At 43.3% G+C, this 26,761-nt stretch overlaps 1 protein-coding gene across 1 annotated transcript; it reads left to right on the top strand.

The window, feature by feature from the left end:
- Window positions 1–5,155: 5,155 nt before the first annotated feature.
- Window positions 5,156–6,092, top strand: LOC127309398 (putative invertase inhibitor). Its single transcript, XM_051340267.2, has one exon. The coding sequence runs from the start codon at window positions 5,262–5,264 to the stop codon at window positions 5,820–5,822; it is 561 nt and encodes a 186-aa protein (XP_051196227.1). The 5' UTR covers window positions 5,156–5,261; the 3' UTR covers window positions 5,823–6,092.
- The last annotated feature ends 20,669 nt before the right edge of the window (window positions 6,093–26,761 follow it).

The raw sequence follows: 26,761 nt of genomic DNA on the forward strand, positions 1-26,761 counted from the left end.
CTTATCCTATATTTTTTCTCTGGATTTGTGCCCTAGATTTCCTACCTGATTGGGTAAAAACGAAGGCATAAAGAAATGAATGGCGTTAAAAAACAGAAGGAGAAGCTGCTCTAGATTTGCTACCAATTTGGGCTATCAAGTATGAATGAGATCGAGCGATAGAGAGGAAAAAGGTACATTGAAAACTGCTAATCTGGGCGAAAGAGACAGAAACCACTCGTGCCCCCGTCCCGGACCCACACGCTACGGCCCCACACGCTACGGCCACACAAACACGGCCTCGTCCTGTCCCACGCGGTCCCTTCCTACCAGCCCCACACGACGCGGTCCCACACGACGCGACCCCACAAACGACACGACCCCACTCGTCAGCACGGAACGGTCAACTTAACGGATTCCTTCCGTCCGAGCTCCTTCTGCGGTTCAGACAAGGGCTTGGGGAAAACTGAGGAAAAACTAAGGAGCTGGGGAAAACTGAGTACAACTAAGGAACCGAGGGCACGAAAATAGAAATCCCTTGAAATAAAACAAAAACTACTAAATGTACCCGGGCTACTGCTACGCTCAGAGGCTGACCAGTGGGCCAGTGGTCCACGTGGACGGCCACGTGAGCGTGGACTAGGTCCAAATCGTGGACGTGGCCAGTGGAGCTCCTGGCCGACGGCCAGTCGACGGCGGCGTCGGCACGGGAGGGCTCCCGCGGGGCTTTGCTCGTGTCTAGAGGAACTGGGGCGACGCGGTGAACCAATAGGTGGCGGCGCCGCTCCGGTATGGTCACCGGAGCTTGGTCGGCGACGATGTGCGGCGATGGTGGTCACGGGCTTACGGTGAGAAGCATGCTAGAGGATGCTAGGGAAAGAGCTAAGATGCCCTGGAGAGTCAGCAACTCACCGTGAGCTTGACAGGCTTGTCGGCGAGGCGAGTGGAGGCCTATGTCGCCGGAATTGCTCGATGCCGGCGCCGGAGAAGACGGCCAGGCCGGCACGATTCCTTGCGCACGGTGAGCTTGTAGACCATGGCGATGCCGATGGTGATCACGGTTGGGCTTGGGGAGGCTCTGAACGGCGGCGAGGGAGATGACCGGGACGAGCTAGGGTTTCGGTGTGGGGAAAAATTGAGCAAAGGAGGAAGAAAATCGGGAACTAGGGTTCATCTCGGGCCTTTATACGGCGCCAGGGCGCACCTCGTCACGCCGTCGGTTGAGGAGGGCCCGCCAGCGACGAAGGGAAGAGGAGCACGCCGTCTTGCTGGCGTCCATGCGCGTCGAAAGGATGAGGATGACCTCCTCCTCGTTATTTTAACGAAAGGGTAAGTTGGGCTGGCTTATGGGCTGCGGTTTGGGCCGGTTTGTGGGCTTCTGTTGGGCTGCGTTGGCCTGGTGCGGTTAGGCTGCTGGTGGGCTACTCCACGGCAGGTGAGTCCAGGTAAGGTTCTTTTCCTTTTATTTCCTGTTTATTTATTTTCTGTTTTCTATTTCATTGATTCAAATTCTGTTGGAATTCAATCATGTTGTGTACATTTTTATTGTTTGAATCCTTGTGTAATTCAATCAATATTCTATAAAAATTATTGTTGTGTATTATACACTTTAATATGGGCATTGAAACATTGGTCTATTAGTTATTATTTGACTTTGAATTAAATATATCCATATGGCATGAATTTGAATATCATCTTGGAAGGACTCAAAGTAGTTTCCAAATGATATTGTACTTATTTGATGATCTGTAGGGTTTTATTGAGTATTACTTTGTAAGAAACAAGTCACTAAGTAAGGCTTGTTTATGGAGTACTATTAAGTAAGTGACTAAGTGGCATGATTTCATGTGCTAAAATATTTCTAAGGACTTGATCTCTCATTTGAGAATGTTGGTCACTTACACATGGATTTAATTATGAGTTTAAGTACTAAATGTTGCTTGGTTTTAGTTAGTGAAACATAGAATTTAGCTAATGAGCAATTCTAGGGTTCTAATTATATTCACCTAATGGTACTTGGTTCAAATCTAAATTATGGTTTGGTTTTATAATTGTAATCACCCAAGTGATATACAAACTAGGTTAAGTTACAATTCTAATTTGTAGATATGGAATGACACCATTTTGCATGTGCTAGGGTTTAATCTCCCCTAACCATGATAAGGTGGTTACTTGCTTAATATTTCATGTGCTTCCTAGTTACTAAGGATTTGAGAAGTGGTTTTATCTTCTACCAATTAACTTCTATTATTAACCTCACTTTATCATTAAGGTAACTACAATGGTTATAGTTCTTTTTATAGTTAACTTTGGTCATATGGGTATATGGTTTCTCACCATATAAAGCATAGAGTTTAACTCTAAGGTTTTCTTAGGTTGTCTAATTTATGAAGTATGGATATGGTAGGATTCTACTTATGATCACCAAGTGGTTCACAAGTTAAGGTTGGGATACAAGCCTAAGGTTGCTTACTAGTGATCCCCCAGTAATTTCATGTGGAGATGAGATCTACTTATCCTAGTAGGGTTAATTCTCAATATCTCAAGTTCTTAGGGTTTATGATCATTACTGAATTAATAATGATCAAGGTTTGGCTTCCTAAGGATCTCTCATTAAATTGGGTTCTCACTTACATGATCAAACATTGTCTTGATCAATTAGGGTATAATATCTTTCTTATAGTTTCTTGAGTGGTCATGGCTATGATTGTCTCAATAGCTTATATCCAGGAGAATGCCTGAGATATTCTGTTAGGGTTCTACTTTAGCAATGATGATATAATCATCTGGGTTTATAAGGATAATTCTCTCCCTCACATTCAATTGTTGGCTTAACTTTCTTGAGTGTAATACCTTAGCTTGAGCTCTCCTACAAAGGTATTGTTTATTCTAGGGTTTATGGTGGATTCCCATATCTCAATGAATATCAAGTCTAAACTCCACTTGGCTATCTTGGTTGAATTAATCTCCTCCTTACTTTATCAATTCATGGATATGTTATTATTCCATTTGGCATTGGCTATCTCACCACTCCCAAATGATATGGTTTAACTCCTAATGCTTTAGTTCAATGGTTGTCACTTATTCTTAAATAGGTAAAGCTATGATTTGTATGATTGGTCTCTCTCATTTGGAAAGGTCTTTAATACTAACCTATGGTTAGGCTCCATAGAGAATGATGTGATCACCACTATCTATGGTTAACATAGGTGGATCCTCTCTCTAGGAAATATCTTGAATAAGTTCCTAGGGTTCCTCTTAAAGATACTGATTTAAATACTTGGATGTATATCCAAGGTTTAGCTCAAGTTTTGGTACTGCTTCTCTAATAAATATTATAGAACTCTCACCTCTCTAGGTTTGATGTGTAATAACTTGGAATGGAGAAGAACATATACTTCTTGAGTGGATCTCCTTGTTATAATTCCAGTATGAAGTAGAATAAATATCATGAGGTTCATGGTAGGATCATGGATTAGTTTAAGTCATGGAAAAGATAAGTGAAGAATAGTTTCTCCAATTATTGTTACTTGATTTCCAATTAAATGGATGTTCATATGTTATGGCAAGGAATTCCATATTATGATCTTTTATAAGATCAAGCAATTGATCATTGAGTAAAGTGTTGTTGAGTTGGTTATTAGTTCCATTTGATCTAACCCCTTAGATCAAATTATCTCTACCCAAAACAAAGTTTTAACAAAGTCACATTGAGGTTTATAGCGCTTGACTTGATGAGCTACTTCAATTCCACCAAGGTCAAGTGAAACTTCAGTTACTGTGACTGTTTTACTTTAAAGCGCGAAAATTCCCCAGATTTTCTATGCATGAATGCAATGCACACATCTGTTTCCTCTAATTTTGTAACCCCATTACCTGGGATATTACAGCATGGAAGCGGGCCGGCCGCAAGTGGCCGGAGGTGATGGCGCGCCACCTTCAAGCGCGCGCGGAGGCGGCTGCGGAGGGGGCGGCAACAGCATCTGCGGCTGGGGAAGCGGAGGAGCCCCCCGCTGCCGGCGGGTGCAGCCCGCCGTTGCCCCGAGCGGCGACGACGACTATGCAGACGGACCGCCTCTGCTCTGCGGGGGCGCCTCCGGCGCGGCGGCAATCGAGCTGGCGGCCCTCGTCGTCTCCTAGCAACCGGCGGCGTCGAAAAACCCTCCGCCGCCGCCCGGTGACAGTATAGTCGCCGGGAAATTTAACTTCTAGTCTAATTAGGCCCGTTGTACGTACTTGTATTTTGCCACTATTTAGTGTGAATTATGATCGAATTAAGGTTGATAGGATGAAATCGACTGCAATCCCCGTCGATAGATTTCCCGCGTCGTTTGATTTTCACGAGTTCGGTTTGGATTTATAGTTTCTGTTCTGCGCCGGATCCAAATGCTCTCTCAATTCGTTTTTCGGGAGACTGAACTCCGTTTTTTCGGTTCGGACAAATACGGGCTCTGTTAGAGATGCTCTTAGCCAACTAACTTTTGGATGGAATTCTGGAGCAGAGATGGCCACATTTTTTTCGTTGCACCTTTGATAAGTTTCTCCAGTTTCTAAATCGTGAGTTTGCAAACTGCCCCTATCAGTTTCGTACTTCCAAGACTGTACGCATGCCCACCAATATAATTCCTGTGACGCAGTTCTGCATTTTCCTTGGCTTATACATGTTCTTTTGCAGAACAGACTGGGTTATGAGTTTACGATGATACATTAATCTTGCAGGTTACTTTCGCAAAAAACAAAAATTGCAGGTTACATCCTCTATATACATCTCTACATGTAGAATTATTCACCCTATCAAGTTTGATGGTGGTCTAATCGGGAGTACCATTTGTTCACAGAATTTGATCTTCGGTGATTAACAGGAAGAATCAGATGGCATGCAATCATTTGATCTACCTAGAAACCAACAAATAGTGTGGTACATCTCCATTGGCTGTAAAGGTCTACAGTAGAATAGTTGAATACATCTCGATGGAGTTCTACACCGGCCACATAATAATTTTCTTGACATGACATAAGATTTTGTTATGAATTGATTGTATGAAAAGATGCATGCAATTGTATAGTTTCTACAAATACCCGCTGCAAGGCGCGGAGGTTCATCTAGTTAAACTAATCATCCGCTAACACTCCCGAGCCTCCGACGTCGTCGTGTACATATACCCATCAGCTAGCAGCCTAGCACATAGGATATACCGCAACCGCACTTCCGCACTGAACATTCTGAAAAACAACAGAGCCGGAACACCAAGGCAGGCAAAAACCATCGATCCAAGCCAACAATGAGGGCGCCGCTCACCTACGCGTTCTTCCTCCTGCTCATCTCGTCAACCTGCGAGTCCTCCACGTTAGAAGACACATGTAAATCCTTCGCCGCAGGCCACCCGTCGATCGGCTACAGCTACTGCGTCAGGACCTTCCGCGCCGACAGCGCGAGCGCCACCGCCGACGCGCGCGGTCTCTTCGCCATAGCCGCTAGGATCGCGGCGGCGGCCGCCAACGGCACGGCCAGGCGCATCGCCGCATTGCGCGCCTCGGAGGAGGACGGCAGGAGGCGGGAGCGCCTCGGCGTTTGCGCGGAGGTGTACTCGGACGCCGTGGACCACCTGGGCGAGGCCGCGGAGGACATCGCGCGGGGCGAGGACAGGTCCACCCGGGACGCGCTCACGCAGCTCAGCGCGGCGCTGGACGCGCCCGGGACGTGCGAGGACGCGTTCGGCGAGGCCGACGACACGTCCCCGCTGGCCGCGGAGGACGCCGAGTTCAGGAAGCTAGCGACCATCGCCCTCGCCGTCGCGGCATCCCTGGCGCCGCAGCCATCGGCACCGAGGATTAGTGACTGATGGCTTTTGTGCTGACTGCGGACCATGCTTATAGCATGGATAAGCAGATAAAATAAGTTTGTTTTGATGATTACAATTAGTAGTGTGTGTTTTAACCTTTTTATGCTTTCGTTTGGACGTGCTTGATTGTTGTAGTAGTGGCTTGCATGCTTCGCATGCAGTGATGTGATGGCGGTGTGTAGTGGGGAAGTGGCCACTGGCCAGCTTGTTATCTATCTCAAGCTTTTTTGGATCTTTGAACATGGGGTGTTAACTGTGTCGTGGAACGTTGAGTGGAAGCAAGGCATGCTGCCTGCTGCAGCGCACTTTTGCCTTTCGATCGATCTCGGCCTCCTTTTTTCCTCCATGGTTTGTGGACATATGTATGTAGTTTTGAATATTGTTTGGGTAATTCACCATGCCAATGTCAGGCTACCCGCTGAGAGGGCGATGGAATACTCGTTACCGATAAGGCTATTCAACTCGTTTTGTTTGATTCCATCCTCATGAGCTAGTCATGTGTTGCAATTTGGATATAATCTCACCGAGTGGGTTCAAAGTATCTTCCGTCACGCGTATGAACAAATCCAACTCTTACGCATCAAACCATCCCATTGGAATACCTGAGCATCACCTTTATGACCACCCCTTTACGGTGTGGCGATTGATGATGTCAAAGCAGTTACCGATGACAATGATTAGATATGGTCTCATAGTCTAAGGATTAGGTTAATACACATTCATAAATATCGTAACATGAACTTCGTGACTTAATCGTGTTACAATACTTATATTTGGGAATGTCCATCACATCATTCACTTAATGATATGACTCCATTGTCAATGACATGTATGTCCATGATCGGGAAACCTCGATCATCGGTTGACCTCAATGAACTAGTTTGTGAATGCTCACTAGGGATCATGGCTTGTTTACAATACCACATGTATTAATGTTTTCCGATCGATATAGTTATAGCATGGCACGAAACTATTATGTACTATTGATATATAATAATAAGCATTCTTTATTATTTACCTCTAGGGCATTATATCCAACACCCTCATCAAAGATATGTTAGCTACCTAAGGCTAGCCATAGTGCTAGTATCATAGTTAGTATCATACACATTGGTCCCACAAAAATGCTGATGTGGCAGCTAATTAAGGAGGAGAGGAGATTAGAGTAACATAGGTAGATACTGTATCATATCGCATGTCACGAGAAAAGTTAATGCCAAACAAATCTTGTGCACAAATTTGCATTGAGATTCTAAAAAACAATAAATATAGCATGATTATGATACTACTTCATGATACTAACCACTATAGAGAAAGTATCATACACAAGTATCATATGCATGATACAACTACATGATACTTACCACTATGACCAGCCTAAGGGTTGGGGTGTTGGACCTTAAAAGGATTATTAATTATGGTGTGATTGTCCTGTTACCAAGGATCTTGGATGTTAAGGAATACGTAGCTATTTTCTTGATCAATGAAGTGTTTAAAATCATTACTAAGTTGATGACTAGAAGATTTTATTTGATTGCAAATAAATACATTAGCCATGTTCAGACTGCTTTCATTCCAGGGAGATAGATTTTGGATGGGATTGTTGTGCTTCATGATCTAAAATTTCATATGAAATCTAGTACTATAATTAAACTATATTTTGAGAAAGCATATGAAAAAAATACAATGGAGTTTTTTGGAAGAAATTCTGAGGAAAAAAGATTTAGTGAAACCTGGATTCTCTAGATTACATAAGTTGTGCAATTGAGTAAAGTCCGCATCAACAAAAATGGAGTTAATAGAGAACTGTTTAGAACCTATAAAGGTTTGAGATAGGGAGATCCTTTGTCCTCCTTGCTCTTTGACTTTGTGGGTGATGATTTGGGAAAAAATATTAAATGCTACCAAAATTGTTGGGCATGTTAAAGGGATAGCTTGTAATTTGGTTGGAGGGGAGTGTCTCATCTGCAGTATGCATACCTGCAATATGAAAATGACACAATCTTTCTCATAGAAAATTATCGAAATTGTTTTGTATCAGTAAAGTTCTTGCTCTGTTGTTATGAACAAATGTCCAGCTTGAAAATTAACTATCAGAAAAGTGAAGTTCTAGGTGTTGGAATTATTGCTGATGAGCAAACTAGGATAGCTAACTTGTGGGTTCTATTCCTCTAAAATACTTGTTGCATGTTAGTTGTAGAAATATCCTGGCTAATGACATGATCTTTGTCCCTTAGAAAGTTGACAAGAGGGTGTGTGTTGGGTTCAATGCTATGGCCTCTTCTGGAGGTATTTTCCAGTCTCACGGTAATGGTGTCTCTCAATTCTGGAAAAGCCTCCATAAAATTAAAAGATTGGGTCAAATTGGGTCTAATTATGATGTATGCAATTTGGGAAAAACTTTTTTCCGGTAAGATGCTTGGTGTGGTAGATGCTCTCTCAAGCGCCTCTTCCACTCTTTCTACTCCTCACTTTCTCCATGGCTTTTTGCTAGGTTTGTTTGGGGTGTGTGCGTGTGTGTGTGGGATGGGGGAGGGAGCTAAACGAAATAAAACTAGGTTTTCGTTTGCAGCAGTTGCATGATCTATGTGGCCAACTAGGAATGAGTGTTCCAGCATGAAGTATTGTGTAACCCATCGTGACGCAATTTACCGTGCTATATCTCTTATGTTGCAGTGGCGGCCTCTGGTTACTACTAATCGCCATGTTGTGACCGGAGAAATCATCTCCAGGTTCGATGCCAAGCTGTGACAGATAGGGTGTGGTTCGTGTGGAGATCGTGTTGGGATTGGCAGAGGATGATGTATTAGGTGTGATGTTGTCTAGAGCATTGTATTGTAGTATTGTCTCATGCTCTTGTGTCGTTGACTTCAAACTCTCCTATCATGTGCCAATAGAGGCGGCGTTTTGCTTCCACCCCTTTCTGTTTGAGCTTTCAGTGTAAGGGTATCTCCCGTTTGCGTCCGCCGTGACCGGAAATGCGTCTGGCACCGCCTCCAGCGGGGCGATGCAAATCTAGCCCAAATATGCGCTAGGTTTGCGTCTCCGCGGACGCTCTGCGGTCGCGGAAACTGTCCGCGTTGGGTGTATCCGGGCCCGGTCGGCAGTGAGTAGTTAAGCAAAAGATTTTTTCATTACTATTGATTCGCAAAAGGACCATTTTTAGAGAGATGTTTAGTCGAGTTAACCTAAACTCAACGGCCGTACCTACTCGCCGTCGCGCGGCCTACACCGGCTTTGGTTACTTGCAGTCGCGCGGCCTACTACTGGCCGCCGGAAGGGCCGGCGCCATCGTCGAAGCGGGAGCGCTTCGCGCACTCCGCGCGCCGCGCACGCCGCACATGGGACACCTCGTCCTGCCGCCTGCGGCGTTCGAGGGCCTCGGCCAGGGAGCTGTCCCACAGGGCCGCCGCCACCTGTGCAGCCGCCACCTCCGCCGTCGCCTGGGCCTCCTCCTCCGCCGCCGCATGGGCCGCCGCCTACAACCCCGCCAGCTGGGCGACGAAGCGGGCCCTGTCCCTAGCCGCCTCCGCCACCGCTTCGTCCCTGGTGGCGATGGCGACCGCCAGCTCCCGGTTCTCCTGCTCGACCCGCGCGGGAGAAGGGGCCCTACGCTGGAGCGAGTCCAGGTCGGAGCACATTAAACCCCGAGCCATGGCGATCGCATAGCTGTGGGCTTCCTCCTCCGCCAACCAAGCCTGACGGCGTTGGGCGTCCCAGCTAGGGACTCGAAGGACGCGAGCAGAACCCGCTGGTCGCCGCCGCACTCGAAGCGGCTGGGCACGGGGGGTCGTCGTCCGCGATGTCATGGATGACGGCGTCCGCCGGAGGGGCCGCCATGGCCGCCCGCGCCTCCGCGAGCTCGGCCTTGGCGTCGGCGAGCTCGGCCATGGTGTTGGCGATCTCCGCCCTGGTCGCCGCGAGGCGCCCTTCGGCGCGCTCTGCCGCCTCCGCCACCGCCTCCGCCGCCGCCGCCTCCAGATCACTACAAGAAATGTGTTAACTAATGACAACCTTATTGGGGCCGTGGATTGATTAGTCATAAATCTATGACTTTTTTGCACCAAATAGTCGTAAGGCGTTTGGGAGGGTTCAAACCCTAAATCATTACGACCATTTTAGTGAGAAAGGTCATACTTTTCTTGCATGAAATGGTCATAGAATATATGATATGATTTATTTTTGGTCAATCACGGTCAATTTAAATGGCCATAACTGCTAATTCATGATGCCTTAAAATGATTGTTGGATACTTCAACAATTTCACGTATTCGCCGTGCCCATGTCCGCCTACGTGTCATGTCTATGTGTCGACTTTCGCTTACGTGTCCAGATATACGACTAAGCTTAGTCTTTATTGACATGTGGAACACATTGACCACATATGACATGTTGGGAGCCTGTATGACATGGGGGAGCCACAAGGATCATCTCATTTGATTCGTGGGCACTCCTCTTTAGCCAATCAAAAGATAATAAACAGCTGCCCACGGATCAAACGTCCATAAGACCTCTCCATCCAATGCCACAAATCACCCCAAAATCTGAACGGCCTTACCTGTAATCCCGCGCTGCATTTTGGCTCACGCGACAAACGGAGTTAAATCTAAATTGGGTCGAGCATGGTGGCGACTGGCGAGACCAAATCGAGCCCACACGCGGGAGATGAAATGTTGAGCGGGAGGCCACATTCCCTTCCAGCTCGAGCCCCACCCGATCCAATAGAATCAATCCCCCACGACCTACCCCACTTCCAGGCTCCCACCGCCTCCTCCCTCCCATTTCCTCCAACGCCGGCCAAAAACCCGGCCAACTCCGGTGACGCCCTGCCCTGCTGACCCCCGCCCCTGAACTCCCTCCTCCACCTCTATCTATTCCACCCCGTCGAACCTCGAAATCATCCACCCCAACACAAACCCTAGCCCGAGATCCAGGTTGAGCTGCAGGAGGTCTATGGAGATGGCGGCGCCCCTGCAGCGAGCGGTGGTGACCCGGATCGGACGACGGTGTTAGCCCCGCGGCGGCTATGCCGAGATATATCCTCCACATCCAGGGCAGGCAGTGCGGGAACCAGATCGCGGGCCATGAGCAACATCTGTTGGAGATATGCCCAAGAGGCAATAATAAAAGTGGTTATTATATATCTTCGTGTTTATGATAAATGTTTATATACCATGCTATAATTGTATTAAACGAAACATTGATACATGTGTGTTGTGTAAACAACAATGAGTCCCTAGTAAGCCTCTTAACTAGCTTGTTGATTAATAGATGATTAGTTTCATAATCATGAACATTGGATGTTATTAATAACAAGGTTATATCATTATATGAATGATATAATGTACACACCCAATTAAGCGTAGCATAAGATCACGTCATTAAGTTATTTGCTATAAGCTTTCGATACATAGTTACCTAGTCCTTTCGACCATGAGATCATGTAAATCACTTATACCGGAAATGTACTTTGATTACATCAAACGCCACTACGTAAATGGGTGGTTATAAAGGTGGGATTAAGTATCCGGAAAGTATGAGTTGAGGCATATGGATCAACAGTGGGATTTGTCCATCCCGATGACGGATAGATATACTCTGGGCCCTCTCGGTGGAATGTCGTCTAAATAGCTTGCAAGCACATGAATAGTTCATAAGAGACCACATACCACGGTATGAGTAAAGAGTACTTGTCAGGAGACGAGGTTGAACAAGGTATAGAGAGATACCGATGATCAAACCTCGGACAAGTAAAATATCGCGTGACAAAGGGAATTGGTATCGTATGTGAATGGTTCATTCGATCACTAAGTCATCGTTGAATGTGTGGGAGCCATTATGGATCTCCAGATCCCGCTATTGGTTATTGGTCGGAGAGAGTTCTCAACCATGTCCACATAGTTCGCGAACCGTAGGGTGACACACTTAAGGTTTGATGTTGTATTAGTAGAACTTGAATATGGAATGGAGTTCGAAGTATTGTTCGAAGTCTCGGATGGGATCCCGGACATCACGAGGAGTTCCGGAATGGTCCGGAGAATAAGATTCATATATAGGAAGTCATTTTATAAGTTTGGAAATGATCCGGTGAATTTATGGAAAGTTCTAGAAGGTTCTAGAAAAGTCCGGAAGAAATCACTTTGGAAGGCGGAGTCCCGAAGGGACTCCACCACCCATGGCCGGCCAACCCTAGAGGGGGGAGTCCAAGGTGGACTCCACCAAGGGGGCCGGCCAGCCCCCTCATGGAAGGGTGGGAGTCCCACTCGAGGTGGGAATCCCACCTTGGGTAGGTTTCCCTACACATGGAAGGTTTTGGGTTGGAGTCTTATTCGAAGACTTGTAGTCCAACACTTGGGGGTTCCACCTATATAATGAGGGGCCAAGGGGAGGGGGCCGGCCACCACAACACCACCACCTTGGCCGCACCCCAAGGAGGCCGGCCACCCCCTCTCCCCAAACCCTAGCCGCCCTACTCCTCCCCCTCTCCCGCAACGCTTAGCGAAGCTCCGCCGAAGATCTCCATCGCCACCGCCACCACGCCGTCGTGCTGCCGGATTCAAGGAGGAGCTACTACTTCCGCTGCCCACTGGAGCGGGGAGAAGGACGTCATCTTCATCAACACCGAACGTGTGACCGAGTACGGAGGTGCTGCCCGATTGTGGCACCGTCAAGATCTTCTACGCGCTTTTGAAAGCGGCAAGTGATCGTCTACCGCAGCAACAAGAGCCTCATCTTGTAGGCTTTGGAAATCTTCAAGGGTGAGTCTCCTTCATCCCCTCGTTGCTCCCGTCTTTTAGATTGCATCTTGGCTTGGATTGCGTTCTCGCGGTAGGGAAATTTTTGTTTTCTATGCAACGAATCCCTACAGTGGTATCAGAGCCAGGTCTATGCATAGATGGTTGCACGAGTAGAACACAATGGTTTTGTGGGCGTTGATGCTTATGTTGTCTTTAGTTTGAGTACTTTGCATCTTTGTGGCATAGTGGGATGAAGCGGCTCGGGCTAACTTTACATGACCGCGTTCATGAGATTTGCTCCACGCTCGACATGCAACTTGTATTGCATAAGTGGCTTTGCGGGTGTCTGTCTCTCCTACTATAGTGAAGATTCAATTTACTCTTCTATTGACAACACTAGTATCACTGTCGTGGTTCATGTTCGTAGGTAGATTAGATCTCACTCGAAAACCCTAAACCACGTAAAATATGCAAACCAAATTAGAGACGTCTAACTTGTTTTTGCAGGGTTTGGTGATGTGATATGGCCATAATGTGATGATGAATATGTATGAGATGATCATTATTGTATTGTGGCAACCGGCAGGAGCCTTATGGTTGTCTTTAAATTTCATGTTGAGTAGTATTTCAAAGAAGTTGTAATAGTTGCTACATGGGAGAACAATCATGAAGACGGCGCCATTGACCTTGACGCTACGCCGACGATGATGGAGATCATGCCCGTTGATGATGGAGATCATGTCCGTGCTTTGGAGATGAAGATCAAAGGCGCAAAGAAAAAAGGGTCCATATCATATCACATATGAACTGCATGTGATGTTAATCCTTTTATGCATCTTATTTTGCTTAGATCGCGTCGGTAGCATTATAAGATGATCCCTCTTACTAAAATATCAAGATAATAAAGTGTTCATCCTTAGTAGCACCGTTGCCAAGACTTGTCGTTTCGAAGCATCTCGTGATGATCGGGTGTGACAGACTCAACAAGTGCATACAATGGGTGCAAGCCAGTTTTGCACATGCGGATACTAAGGTGGCCTTGACGAGCCTAGCATGTACAGACATGGTCTCGGAACACGTGATACCGAAAGGTAGAGCATGAATCATATGATTGATATGATGAACACTTTGAGTGTTCGCCATTGAAATTACATCTTGTCTCATGATGATCGGACTTGGTGTGGTGGATTTAGTTCGTGTGATCACTAAGACAATTCGAGGGATATTGTTTTGACTGGGATTTCACCTAGTTTTTAATTATGTTGAATTAAAATTTGAACTCAATTTATCATAAACTTAGTCTAAACTATTGCAAATATATGTTGTAGATATGGCGTCCCCAATCAATTTTAACTAGTTCCTAGAGAAAGAAAAGCTTAAGAGCAACGGTAGCAACTTCACCGACTGGTTTCATCATGTGAGGATCTTCCTCGCTGGTGGAAACCTGCAATATGTGCTTGATGCACCGCTAGGTGACCCTCCTGCAGAAACTGAAACCGATGAAGTAAAGAATGTTTACGCGACTCGGAAAACTCGGTACTCTCAAGTTCAGTGTGCCATCCTATGCAGTCTGGAAGCCGATCTTCAAAAACGTTTTGAGCACCAGGATCCTCATGAGTTGGTCAATGAGCTGAAAGCTATCTTTGAAACTCATGCGGCCGTGGAATGCTATGAAGCATCAAAACACTTCTTCAGCTGCATGATGGAAGAAGGCAGCTCCGTTAGTGAGCACATGCTCGCCATGACCGGGCATGCGAAGAAACTCAGTGACTTGGGAATAGTGATTCCTAACAGACTGGGGATTAATCGTGTCCTTCAATCACTGCCACCTAGTTACAAGAACTTTGTGATGAACTACAATATGCAGAACATGAACAAAGAGTTACCTGAACTCTTCGCCATGCTAAAAGCTGCTGAGATTGAGATCAAGAAAGAGCACCAAGTGTTGATGGTCAACAAGACCACCAGTTTCAAGAAACAGGGCAAGTCTAAAGGTAAATTCAAGAAGGGTGGCAAGAAAGCTGCCACGCCTCCTATGAAACCTAAGAATGGCCCTAAGCCTGATGCCGAGTGCTATTACTGCAAGGAGAAGGGACACTGGAAGCATAATTGCTCCAAGTATTTGGCTGATCTGAAGAGAGGCCTTGTCAAGAGAAGAAAGAAGGTATATCTGATATACATGTTATAGATGTTTATCTTACTGGTTCTCGTACTAGTACCTGGGTATTTGATACTGGTTCGGTTGCTCATATTTGTAACTCGAAACAGGAACTAAAGAATAAACGAAGACTATTGAATGATGAAGTGACAATGCGCGTTGGAAATGGATCCAAAGTCGATGTGATCGCTGTCGGCACACTTCCTCTACATCTACCTTCGGGATTAGTTTTAAACCTCAATAATTATTATTTTGTACCCGCGTTGAGCATGAACATTATATCTGGATCTTGTTTAATGCAAGACGGTTATTCATTCAAGTCTGAGAATAATGGTTGTTCTATTTTTATGAATAATATCTTTTATGGTCGAGCACCTGAAAAGAATGGTTTATTTCTGTTAGATCTCGATAGTAGTGATACACATATACATAACATTGATGCTAAGCGAATTAAATTGAATGATAATTCTACTTATATGTGGCACTGTCGTCTTGGTCATATTGGAGTGAAACGCATGAAAAACTCCATACCGATGGATTACTCGAATCACTTGACTTTGAGTCACTTGATAGATGCGAAGCATGTCTAATGGGAAAAATGACTAAGACTCCATTCTCTGGTATGATGGAGCGAGCTACAGACTTATTGGAAATCATACATACCGATGTGTGCGGACCAATGAGTGTAGCGTCGCGCGGTGGTTATCGTTATGTTCTAACCTTCACAGATGATCTGAGTAGATATGGGTATATCTATTTCATGAAACATAAATCCGAAACTTTCGAGAAGTTTAAGGAATTCCAAAGTGAAGTAGAAAATCAACGTAACAAGAAGATTAAATTTCTACGATCTGATCACGGAGGTGAATATCTGAGTTATGAGTTTGGCATGCATTTAAAGAAATGCGGAATACTTTCACAATTGACACCGCCAGGAACACCTCAACGAAACGGTGTGTCCGAATGTCGTAATCGAACTCTCTTAGATATGGTTCGTTCTATGATGTCTCTTACTGATTTGCCGTTATCATTTTGGAGTTATGCATTAGAGACAGCCGCATTCACTTTAAATAGGGCATCATCTAAATCCGTTGAAACGACACCGTATGAATTATGGTTTAATAAGAAACCTAAGCTGTCGTTCCTTAAAGTTTGGGGTTGCGAAGCCTATGTAAAGAAGTTACAACCGGACAAGCTAGAACCCAAAGCGGAGAAATGCGTCTTCATAGGATACCCTAAGGAAACTATAGGGTACACTTTCTATCACAGATCCGAAGGCAAAATCTTTGTTGCTAAGAACGGAACCTTTCTTGAGAAAGAATTTCTCACTAAAGAAGTGACTGAAAGAAAAATAGAACTCGATGAGATTGATGAATCTTCACTCGTTGATCAGAGTAGCGCAGTACCGGAAGTTGTTCCTGTACCGCCTACACCGGCAACAGAGGAAGCTAATGATAATGATCATGAAACTTCAAACGAGATAGCTAATGAACCTCGCAGATCGACAAGGGAACGTGCCACTCCTGATTGGTATGATCCTTGTCTAAATGTCATGATTGTGGACAACAATGATGAAGACCCTACGACGTATGAAGAAGCGATGATGAGCCCAGATTCCAACAAATGACAAGAAGCCAGGAAATCCGAAATGGGATCCATGTATGGTAACAAAGTATGGACTTTGGTAGACTTACCTGATAGCCGCAAGGCTGTCGAGAATAAATGGATCTTCAAGAGAAAAACAGATGCTGATGGTAATATTACTGTCTATAAAGCTCGACTTGTCGCAAAGGGTTTCCGACAAATTCAAGGTGTTGACTACGATGAGACTTTCTCACCTATAGCGAAGCTAAAATCTGTGAGGATTTTGTTAGCAATAGCTGCATTTTTCGATTATGAGATTTGGCAGATGGATGTCAAAACAGCGTTCCTTAATGGAGACATTGAGGAAGAGTTGTATATGGTACAACCCAAAGGTTTTGTCGATCCTAAAAATGCTGACAAAGTATGCAAACTTCAGCGTTCAATTTATGGACTGAAGCAAGCATCGAGAAGTTGGAACCGATGCTTTGATAAGGTGATCAAAGACTTCGGGTTTATACAGTGTCATGGAGAGGCCTGTATTTACAAGAAAGTGAGTGGGAGCTCTGTAGCGTTCCTGATATTATATATAGATGACATATTATTGATTGGGAATGATATAGAACTATTAAGCAGTGTAAAAGGTTATTTGAATAATAGTTTTTCAATGAAAGACCTTGGTGAAGCATCGTATATATTAGGCATCAAGATTTATAGAGATAGATCAAGACGCCTAATAGGGCTATCACAGAGTACATACCTGGACAAGATTCTAAAGAAGTTTAGAATGGATGAAAGTAAGAAAGGATTCTTACCTATGTTACCAGGCAAGGTCTTGAGTAAGACTCAAGGTCCGGCTACGGCAGAAGAAAGAGAAAGGATGAGTCAGATCCCCTATGCCTCGGCAGTAGGCTCTATCATATATGCCATGCTATGTACTAGACCGGATATAGCACATGCTGTTAGTTTGACTAGCGGATATCAATGTGATCCAGGAATGGAACACTGGACAGCGGTCAAGAATATCCTGAAGTACTTGAAAAGAACTAAGGATATGTTTCTTTGTTATGGAGGTGACCAAGAGCTCGTTGTAACAAGTTACACCGATGCAAGTTGGAACACTAATCCTGATGACTCTAAGTCACAGTCTGGGTACGTGTTTATATTGAATGGTGCTGCAGTAAGCTGGGCAAGCTCGAAGCAGTGCACGGTGGCGAAGTCTTCAACAGAATCGGAGTACATAGCGGCTTCAGAGGCTTCATCAGAAGCGGTATGGATGAATGATACGTCCAATTTGCATCACTATTTTATATCATAATTTGCTGTTATTCATTGATATATTTCATATTTTGAGATAATACTTATGTTATTTCATCTATTTTGCATGTTTCATGATTATTGGAGGATCGCGCACCGGAGCCAGGATTCTGCTGGAAAAAGCATCGTCAGAATGCAATATTTCGGAAGATCAACAGTTGACGGAAATTATACGAAAAATTCTATTTTTCCAGAAGACGAAGTGAGCCAGAAGGGGGAGCCGAGGGGACCCGAGGTGGGCCCACCCCATAGGCCGGCGCGGCCCAAGGCCTGGCCGCGCCGCCCTGTGAGGAGGGGGCCCACAGCCCCCTCTCGCCTCTTTTTCTTCGCGTACGCCTTCGTCCCGAAAACCTAAGCTCCATAGGTACATCGCGAAGAGTCACAGCCGCCTCTGCGGGGCGGAGAACACCAGAGAGAAAAGAGCTCTCCGGCAGGCTGAGATCCGCCGGGGAAATTCCCTCCCGGAGGGGGAAATCGACGCCATCGTCATCGTCATCGAGCTGGACATCATCTCCATCACCATCATCATCATCTTCATCATCATCACCACCGTCTCCATCTCAGATTGTTATTCATTATCATATCACCTCTGATCATGTTCCATATGATGTCTCGTGAGTAGTTCGTTTAGTTCTTGAGGACATGGGTGAAGTCTAAATGCTAGTAGTGAAGTATGGTTGAGTAATATTCAATGTTATGATATTTAAGTTGTGGTGTTATTCTTCTAGTGGTGTCGTGTGAACGTCGACTACACGACACTTCACCTTTATGGGCCTAGGGGAATGCATCTTGTACTCGTTTGCCAATTGCGGGGTTGCCGGAGTGACAGAAACCTGAGCCCCCGTTGGTATATCGATGCAGGAGGGATAGCAGGATCTCAGAGTTTAAGGCTGTGGTTAGATTTATCTTAATTACTTTCTTGTAGTTGCGGATGCTTGCAAGGGGTATAATCACAAGTATGTATTAGTCCTAGGAAGGGCGGTACATTAGCATAGGTTCACCCACAAAACACTTATCAAAACAATGAAGATTAATTAGCCGTATGTAGCGAAAGCACTAGACTAAAATCCCGTGTGTCCTCGAGAACGTTTGGTCATTATAAGTAAACAAACCGGCTTGTCCTTTGTGCTAAAAAGGATTGGGCCACTCGCTGCAATTGTTACTATCGTACTTTACTTACTCGTACTTTATTCATCTGCTACATCAAAACCCCCTGAATACTTGTCTGTGAGCATTTACAGTGAATCCTTCATCGAAACTGCTTGTCAACCCAGGTGAGGAAGAGATACCATACAAAATACCTATGAAAATTATTGAACGCGTAGTGAATAACCGTTATACAGGGGATGGAACTGTCCACCCTGGAGATCATTTACTGTTCTTACATGAATTACGCGGTTTATTCAAGTGTGCAGGTATTGCTATGGATGAAGTGAGGAAGAAACTATTCTCTATATCGCTGCAGTAAAGCGGCGCATTGGTATAAATTCTTTGGATAATGGGGTTTCTCTTGAATGGAATGATATTGTGCCCCGGTTTTATTCTAAGTTCTATCCTCCAAGTGAAATTCACAAGGATCGGAACCGCATATATAATTTTTGGCCTCATGATGGAGAGAGTATTGCCCAAGCGTGGGGGAGATTGAAGTCTTTAATGCTCAAATGCCCCATTCATGAGCTTCCTGGTAATGTTATTATTGATAACTTCTATGCAAGACTTTCTTTTGAAGACAAGACCTTGCTGGATACTTCTTGTTCTGGATCATTCACGCGCAACAAGGAAGAGTTTAAAAGGGACCTTCTCAATCGGATCCAGGAAAATACTGAAGGATGGGAGAACGACAAAGATAGAGAATCAGGTATAAATTATGATTATAAATGCATTGAAGCTTTTATGGATACTGATAAATTTCGTAACATGAGTGCTACTTATGGTCTTGATTCTCAAGTTGCTGCAAATCTTTATAAAGCTTTTGCCTCTCATTATGAATTGCCTAAGAAGAATTTTGATAAGTATCATGAACCATATAAAGATAAAATTGATCCATCTATTAATAAATGTGTTGTAGTTGAAACTGTTGATCATGTTATTCCTGAAGCTTATATTGAAAAAACTCCTTTCCCTGCTAAAATGAAGGAGTACTCTGTTATAAATAGTGCGGTTCATAAAAGTGAAAAGAAACCTATAGAACCTGAAGAACAAATAAAAGTTGAACCTGCTGTTGCAATAGTTAAAGATCTTGTGACTGAAAATGTGGAGGATGGTCATATTATTTTCTGTGAAGATGCTTCTAATATTGTTTCTCATCCTAATAAGTCCAAGCAAGCTAGTGTTCCTATGCTATATGTTAGAATTGGTGATCATTGTTATTATGGTTTATGTGATATTGGTGCAAGTATTAGTGCTATTCCTTATGAGCTTTACACGGAGATTATGCACGAAATTGGTTCTTGTGAACTTGAAGATATTGATGTGGTTATTCGGCTGGCTAATAGAGAAACTATTTCTCCAATTGGTATTGTTCGAGATGTGGAAGTTCTATGTGGTAAGATTAAATATCCTGCTGACTTTTTGGTACTTGGTTCTGCTGCTAGTAAATATTGTCCTATCATTTTTGGTAGGCCTTTTCTAAATACTTGTGGAGCTATTATAGATTGCAAGAAAGAGAAAATTTTGACTAAATTTGCTGGTGAATCTTATGAGTTTAACTTCTCTAAATTTACCAAAACTCCTTATAAAGCTGATTTGCCTAATAATGATTTTAAAGTTGAACAGTGTGCATCTATTGTTCTTGCTCCTAATAATCCTTTGCAGCAACATTTGGAGAATAGTGAGAGTGAAGTTTTTAGGGAAGAAAGAGATGAGCTTGATGAAATTTTCCTTCGTCAACCTATTCTTAAGCATGATTTACCGGTGGAAGATCTGGGTACAACACCACCACCAAAGGAAGATCCTGTCTTTGATTTAAAACCATTGCCTGATAATCTTAAATATGCTCATATTGATGATAAGAAAATATATCCTGTTATTATTAGTTCTAAGATTTCAGAGTTTGAAGAAGAAAGGCTATTGGAAATACTGAAGAAGCACCGAGGAGCTATTGGCTACACTCTTGATGACTTGAAGGGGATTTCTCCTTCTATTTGCCAACACGCCATTAATATGGAAGATGATGCGAAGCCCGTTGTTGAACCTCAGCGTCGTCTAATTCCTAAGATGAAGGATGTGGTAAGAAATGAGGTATTAAGACTCCTTGAAGCTGGTATTATATATCCTATTGCTGATAGTAGATGGGTTAGTCCTGTGCATTGTGTTCCTAAGAAAAGGAGGAATGACTGTTGTGCCTAATGATAATGATGAGCTCATACCTCAAAGAGTAGTTGTAGGGTATAGAATGTGCATTGATTATCGAAAAGTTAATAAGGTTACTAAGAAAGATCATTACTCTTTGCCTTTTATTGATCAAATGTTAGAAAGGTTATCTAAAAATACTCATTTTTGCTTTCTTGATGGTTATTTTGGGTTTTCACAAATTGCTGTTAAAACTAAGGATCAAGAGAAAACCACTTTCACTTGTCCCTATGGAACTTATGCTTATAGACGTATGCCTTTTGGTTTATGTAATGCTCCTGCTACTTTTCAAAGATGCATGTCTGCTATTTTTCATGGCTTTTGTGAGAGTATTGTAGAGGTATTCATGGACGATTTTTCCGTTTATGGGAATTCTTTTGATAATTGCTTGCGGAACCTTGATAAAGTTTTGCAGAGATGTGAAGAAACTAACCTTGTTCTTAATTGGGAGAAATGCCACTTTATGGTTAATGAAGGAATTGTATTGGGACATAAAGGTATTGAAGTTGATAGAGCTAAAGTTGAAGCAATTGAGAAGATGCCCTATCCCAAGGATGTTAAAGGTATTCGTAGTGTTCTTGGTCATGCTGGGTTTTATAGGAGGTTTATTAAAGACTTCTCCAAGATTTCAAAGCCTCTTACTAATCTTCTTCAAAAAGATGTACCTTTTGTTTTTGATGATGATTGTAAGGAAGCTTTTGAAACTCTAAAGAAAGCCTTAACAACTGCTCCTATAGTTGAACCTCCTGATTGGAACTTACCTTTTGAAATTATGTGTGATGCTAGTGATTTTGCTGTAGGCGCTGTTCTTGGACAGCGAGTAGATAAAAAATTAAATGTTATTCATTATGCTAGTAAAACTCTTGATGCTGCTCTAAGAAACTATGCTACTACTAAAAAAGAATTGTTAGCCGTTGTCTTTGCTTGTGATAAGTTTAGATCCTATATTGTTGATTCAAAAGTTACTATTCATACTGATCATGCTGCAATCAGATACCTTATGCAAAAGAAAGATGCTAAGCCAAGGCTTATTAGATGGGTACTTCTGTTGCAAGAATTTGATTTACATATTGTAGATAGGAAAGGTGCTGATAACCCTGTTGCTGATAATTTGTCTAGATTGGAAAATATTGCTTATGATCCTGTTCCTGTTAATGATAGTTTTCCAAATGAACAATTGGCTGTAATAAAGGTGAGCTCGCGAGATAGCCCTTGGTATGCTGATTACGCTAACTTTATTGTTTCCAAGTACTTGCCTCCAACCTTTTCAGCTCAGCAAAGGAGGAAATTCTTTTATGACTTGAGGCATTATTTTTGGGATGACCCACACTTATATAAAGAAGGAGTGGATGGTATTCTGCGAAGATGTGTTCCCGAATATGAACAACAAGAGATATTAAGTAAATGTCATGGTAGTGCTTATGGAGGACATCACGCCGGAGATAGAACCGCGCAAAAGGTTCTACAATCAGGTTTTTATTGGCCGACTCTCTTCAAAGATGCAAGGAAGTTTATTTTATCTTGTGATGAATGTCAAAGGGTTGGTAATATCTCTAGACGCAATGAAATGCCTATGAATTATACTCTTGTTATTGAACCATTCGATTGTTGGGGATTTGACTTCATGGGACCTTTTCCCTCTTCAGAAGGTAACACTCATATACTTGTTGCTGTTGATTATGTTACTAAATGGGTGGAAGCCATACCTACAAAAAGTGCTGATGGTGAGACTTCTTTAAGAATGCTTTTAGATATTATTTTTCCTCGATTTGGAGTTCCTAGATATATTATGACTGATGGAGGTTCTCATTTTATTCATGGTGGTTTTAGAAAAACTCTTGCTAAATATGGTATTAATCATAGAATTGCTTCCGCTTATCATCCTCAAACTAGTGGGCAAGTAGAACTATCAAATAGAGAGATTAAATCTATCTTGCAAAAGACTGTTAATAAAACTAGAAACAATTGGGCTAGTAAATTGAAGGATGCACTATGGGCTTATAGAACTGCTTATAAAAATCCCATGGGAATGTCACCTTATAAAATGGTTTATGGAAAAGCTTGTCATTTACCTTTAGAACTAGAGCACAAAGCTTATTGGGCTGTTAGAGAATTAAATAAAGATCCTAAACTAGCCGGTAATAAGAGGTTGTTGCAATTGAGTTCTCTAGATGAATGGAGAAGTGAAGCTTATGAAAATGCTAAACTCTTTAAAGAGAAAGTTAAGAAATGGCATGATAGAAGGATTATCAAAAGAGAATTTAATATTGGGGATAAAGTCCTATTGTATCGGTCTCGTCTCAGATTCTTTGCAGGGAAATTACTCTCAAAATGGGAAGGACCATATGTTGTTGAGGAGGTGTATCGTTCAGGAGCAATTAAAATTAGCTCTCTCCAAGGCAATGCCACACAAGTGGTGAATGGACAAAGAATCAAGCATTATATCTCAGGTGATTCTTATAATGTGGATGTTGATATTATTCAAGTGGAAACACCGGAAGCTTTCATCAAAGGTCAAATTGACAGTCCGCCAGAACTCAACTTTGAATAGGTAACAGTACTGGTAATAAAAAGTTCGCGATTTACTTTCCGAACAATGTTTTTGCTGTTTTTGGAAAATATGAAAAATTACGAGATCGAAACGGAGTGGAGGAGACGCATGAGGGCGTGCCCTCATAGGCCGGCGCGGGCCCCAGCCTGGCCGCGCCGCCCTATGAGCTGGCCGCTGACACGCGTACAGCACGCGACCGTTGGGAACCCCAAGTGGAAGGTGTGATGCGTACAGCAGTAAGTTTCCCTCAGTTAGAAACCAAGGTTTATCGAACCAGTAGGAGTCAAGAAGCACGTTGAAGGTTGATGGCGGCGAGATGTAGTGCGGCGCAACACCAGGGATTCCGGTGCCAACGTGGAACCTGCACAACACAAACCAAGTACTTTGCCCCAACGAAACAATGAGGTTGTCAATCTCACCGGCTTGCTGTAACAAAGGATTTGATGTATAGTGTGGATGATGATTGTTTGCAGAAAACAGTAGAACAGTATTGCAGTTGATTGTATTTCAGTAAAGAGAATTGGATCGGGGTCCACAGTTCACTAGAGGTGTTTCTCCCATAAGATAAACAGCATGTTGGGTGAACAAATTACACTTGGGCAATTGACAAATAAAGAGGGCATGACCATGCACATACATATTATGATGAGTATTGTGAGATTTAATTGGGCATTACGACAAAGTACATAGACCGCTATCCAGCATGCATCTATGCCTAAAAAGTCCACCTTCAGGTTATCATCCGAACCCCCTCCAGTATTAAGTTGCTAACAACAGACAATTGCATTAAGTATTGCGCGTAATGTAATCAGTAACTACATCCTCGAACATAGCACCAATGTTTTATCCCTAGTGGCAACAGCACATCCATAATCTTAGAGATTTCTGTCACTTCCCCAGATTCACGGAGACATGAACCCACTATCGAGCATAAATACTCCCTCTTGGAGTTAATAGAAAAAACTTGGCCAGAGCCTCTACTAGTAACGGAGAGCATGCAAGATCATAAACAACACATAGATATAAATTGATAATCAACATAACAAGTATGCTCTATTCATCGGATCCCAACAAACACAACATATAGAATTACAGATAGATGATCTTGATCATGTTCGGCAGCTCACAAGACCCGACAATTAAGCATAATGGGGAGAAGACAACCATCTAGCTACTGCTATGGACCCATAGTCCAGGGGTAGACTACTCACTCATCACTCCGGAGGCGACCATGGCGGCGTAGAGTCCTCCGGGAGATGATTCCCCTCTCCGGCAGGGTGCCGGAGGCGATCTCCTGAATCCCCCGAGATGGGATTGGCGGCGGCGGCGTCTCTGGAAGGTTTTCCGTATCGTGGCTCTCGGTACTGGGGGTTTCGCGACGAAGGCTATTTGTAGGCGGAAGGGCAGGTCAAGGGGCGTCACGAGGGGCCCACACCATAGGTCGGCGCGGCCAGAGCTTGGGCCGCGCCGCCCTGTGGTTTGGCCACCTCGTGGCCCCACTTCGTTGACTCTTCGGTCTTCTGGAAGCTTCGTGGCAAAATAGGACCCTGGGCGTTGATTTCGTCCAATTCCGAGAATATTTCCTTACTAGGATTTCTGAAACCAAAAACATCAGAAAAGCAAGCGGCACTTCGGCATCTTGTTAATAGGTTAGTTCCAGAAAATGCACGAATATGACATAAAGTGTGCATAAAACATGTAGATATCATCAATAATGTGGCATGGAACATAAGAAATTATCGATACGTCGGAGACGTATCAGCATCCCCAAGCTTAGTTCCTGCTCGTCCCGAGCAGGTAAACGATAAACAAAGATAATTTCTGGAGTGACATGCCATCATAACCTTGATCATACTATTTGTAAGCATATGTAGTGAATGCAGCGATCAAAACAATGTATATGATATGAGTAAACAAATGAATCATATAGCAAAGACTTTTCATGAATAGTACTTCAAGACAAGCATCAATAAGTCTTGCATAAGAGTTAACTCATAAAGCAATAATTCAAAGTAAAGGCATTGAAGCAACACAAAGGAAGATTAAGTTTCAGCGGTTGCTTTCAACTTATAACATGTATATCTCATGGATAGTTGTCAATGCAAAGTAATATAATAAGTGCAATATGCAAGTATGTAGGAATCAATGCACAGTTCACACAAGTGTTTGTTTCTTGAGGTGGAGAGAGATAGGTGTACTGACTCAACAATAAAAGTAAAAGAATGGTCCTCCAAAGAGGAAAGCATCGATTGCTATATTTGTGCTAGAGCTTTGATTTTGAAAACAAGAAACAATTTTGTCAACGGTAATAATAAAGCATATGTATTATGTAAATTATATCTTACAAGTTGCAAGCCTCATGCATAGTATACTAATAGTGCCCGCACCTTGTCCTAATTAGCTTGGACTACCGGGATTATCGCAATGCACATGTTTTAACCAAGTGTCACAAAGGGGTACCTCTATGCACTTTGTACAAAGGTCTAAGGAGAAAGCTCGCATTGGATTTCTCGCTATTGATTATTCTCAACTTAGACATCCATACCGGGACAACATAGACAACAGATAATGGACTCCTCTTTTATGCATAAGCATGTAGCAACAATTAATTTTCTCATATGAGATTGAGGATATATGTCCAAAACTGAAACTTCCACCATGGATCATGGCTTTAGTTAGCGGCTCAATGTTCTTCTCTACCAATATTCACGCTCTAACCATAAGGTGGTAGATCGCCCTTACTTCAGACAAGACGAACATGCATAGCAACTCACATGATATTCAACAAAGAGTAGTTGATGGCGTCCCCAGGAACATTGTTATCGCACAACGAGCAACTTAATAAGAGATAAAGTGCATAAGTACATATTCAATACCACAATAGTTTTTAAGCTATTTGTCCCATGAGCTATATATTGTAAAGGTGGAGAATGAAAATTTAAAGGTAGCACTCAAGCAATTTACTTTGGAATGGCGGAGAAATACCATGTAGTAGGTAGGTATGGTGGACACAAATGGCATAGTGGTTGGCTCAAGTATTTTGGATGCATGAGAAGTATTTCCTCTCGATACAAGGTTTAGGCTAGCAAGGCTATTTGAAACAAACACAAGGATGAAGCGGTGCAGCAAAACTCACATAAAAGACATATTGTAAACATTATAAGACTCTACACCGTCTTCCTTGTTGTTCAAACTCAATACTAGAAATTATCTAGACCTTAGAGAGACCAAATATGCAAACCAA

This window comes from Lolium perenne, chromosome 6, assembly GCF_019359855.2.
Source record: "Lolium perenne isolate Kyuss_39 chromosome 6, Kyuss_2.0, whole genome shotgun sequence".
Taxonomy (NCBI): Eukaryota; Viridiplantae; Streptophyta; class Magnoliopsida; order Poales; family Poaceae; genus Lolium; species Lolium perenne.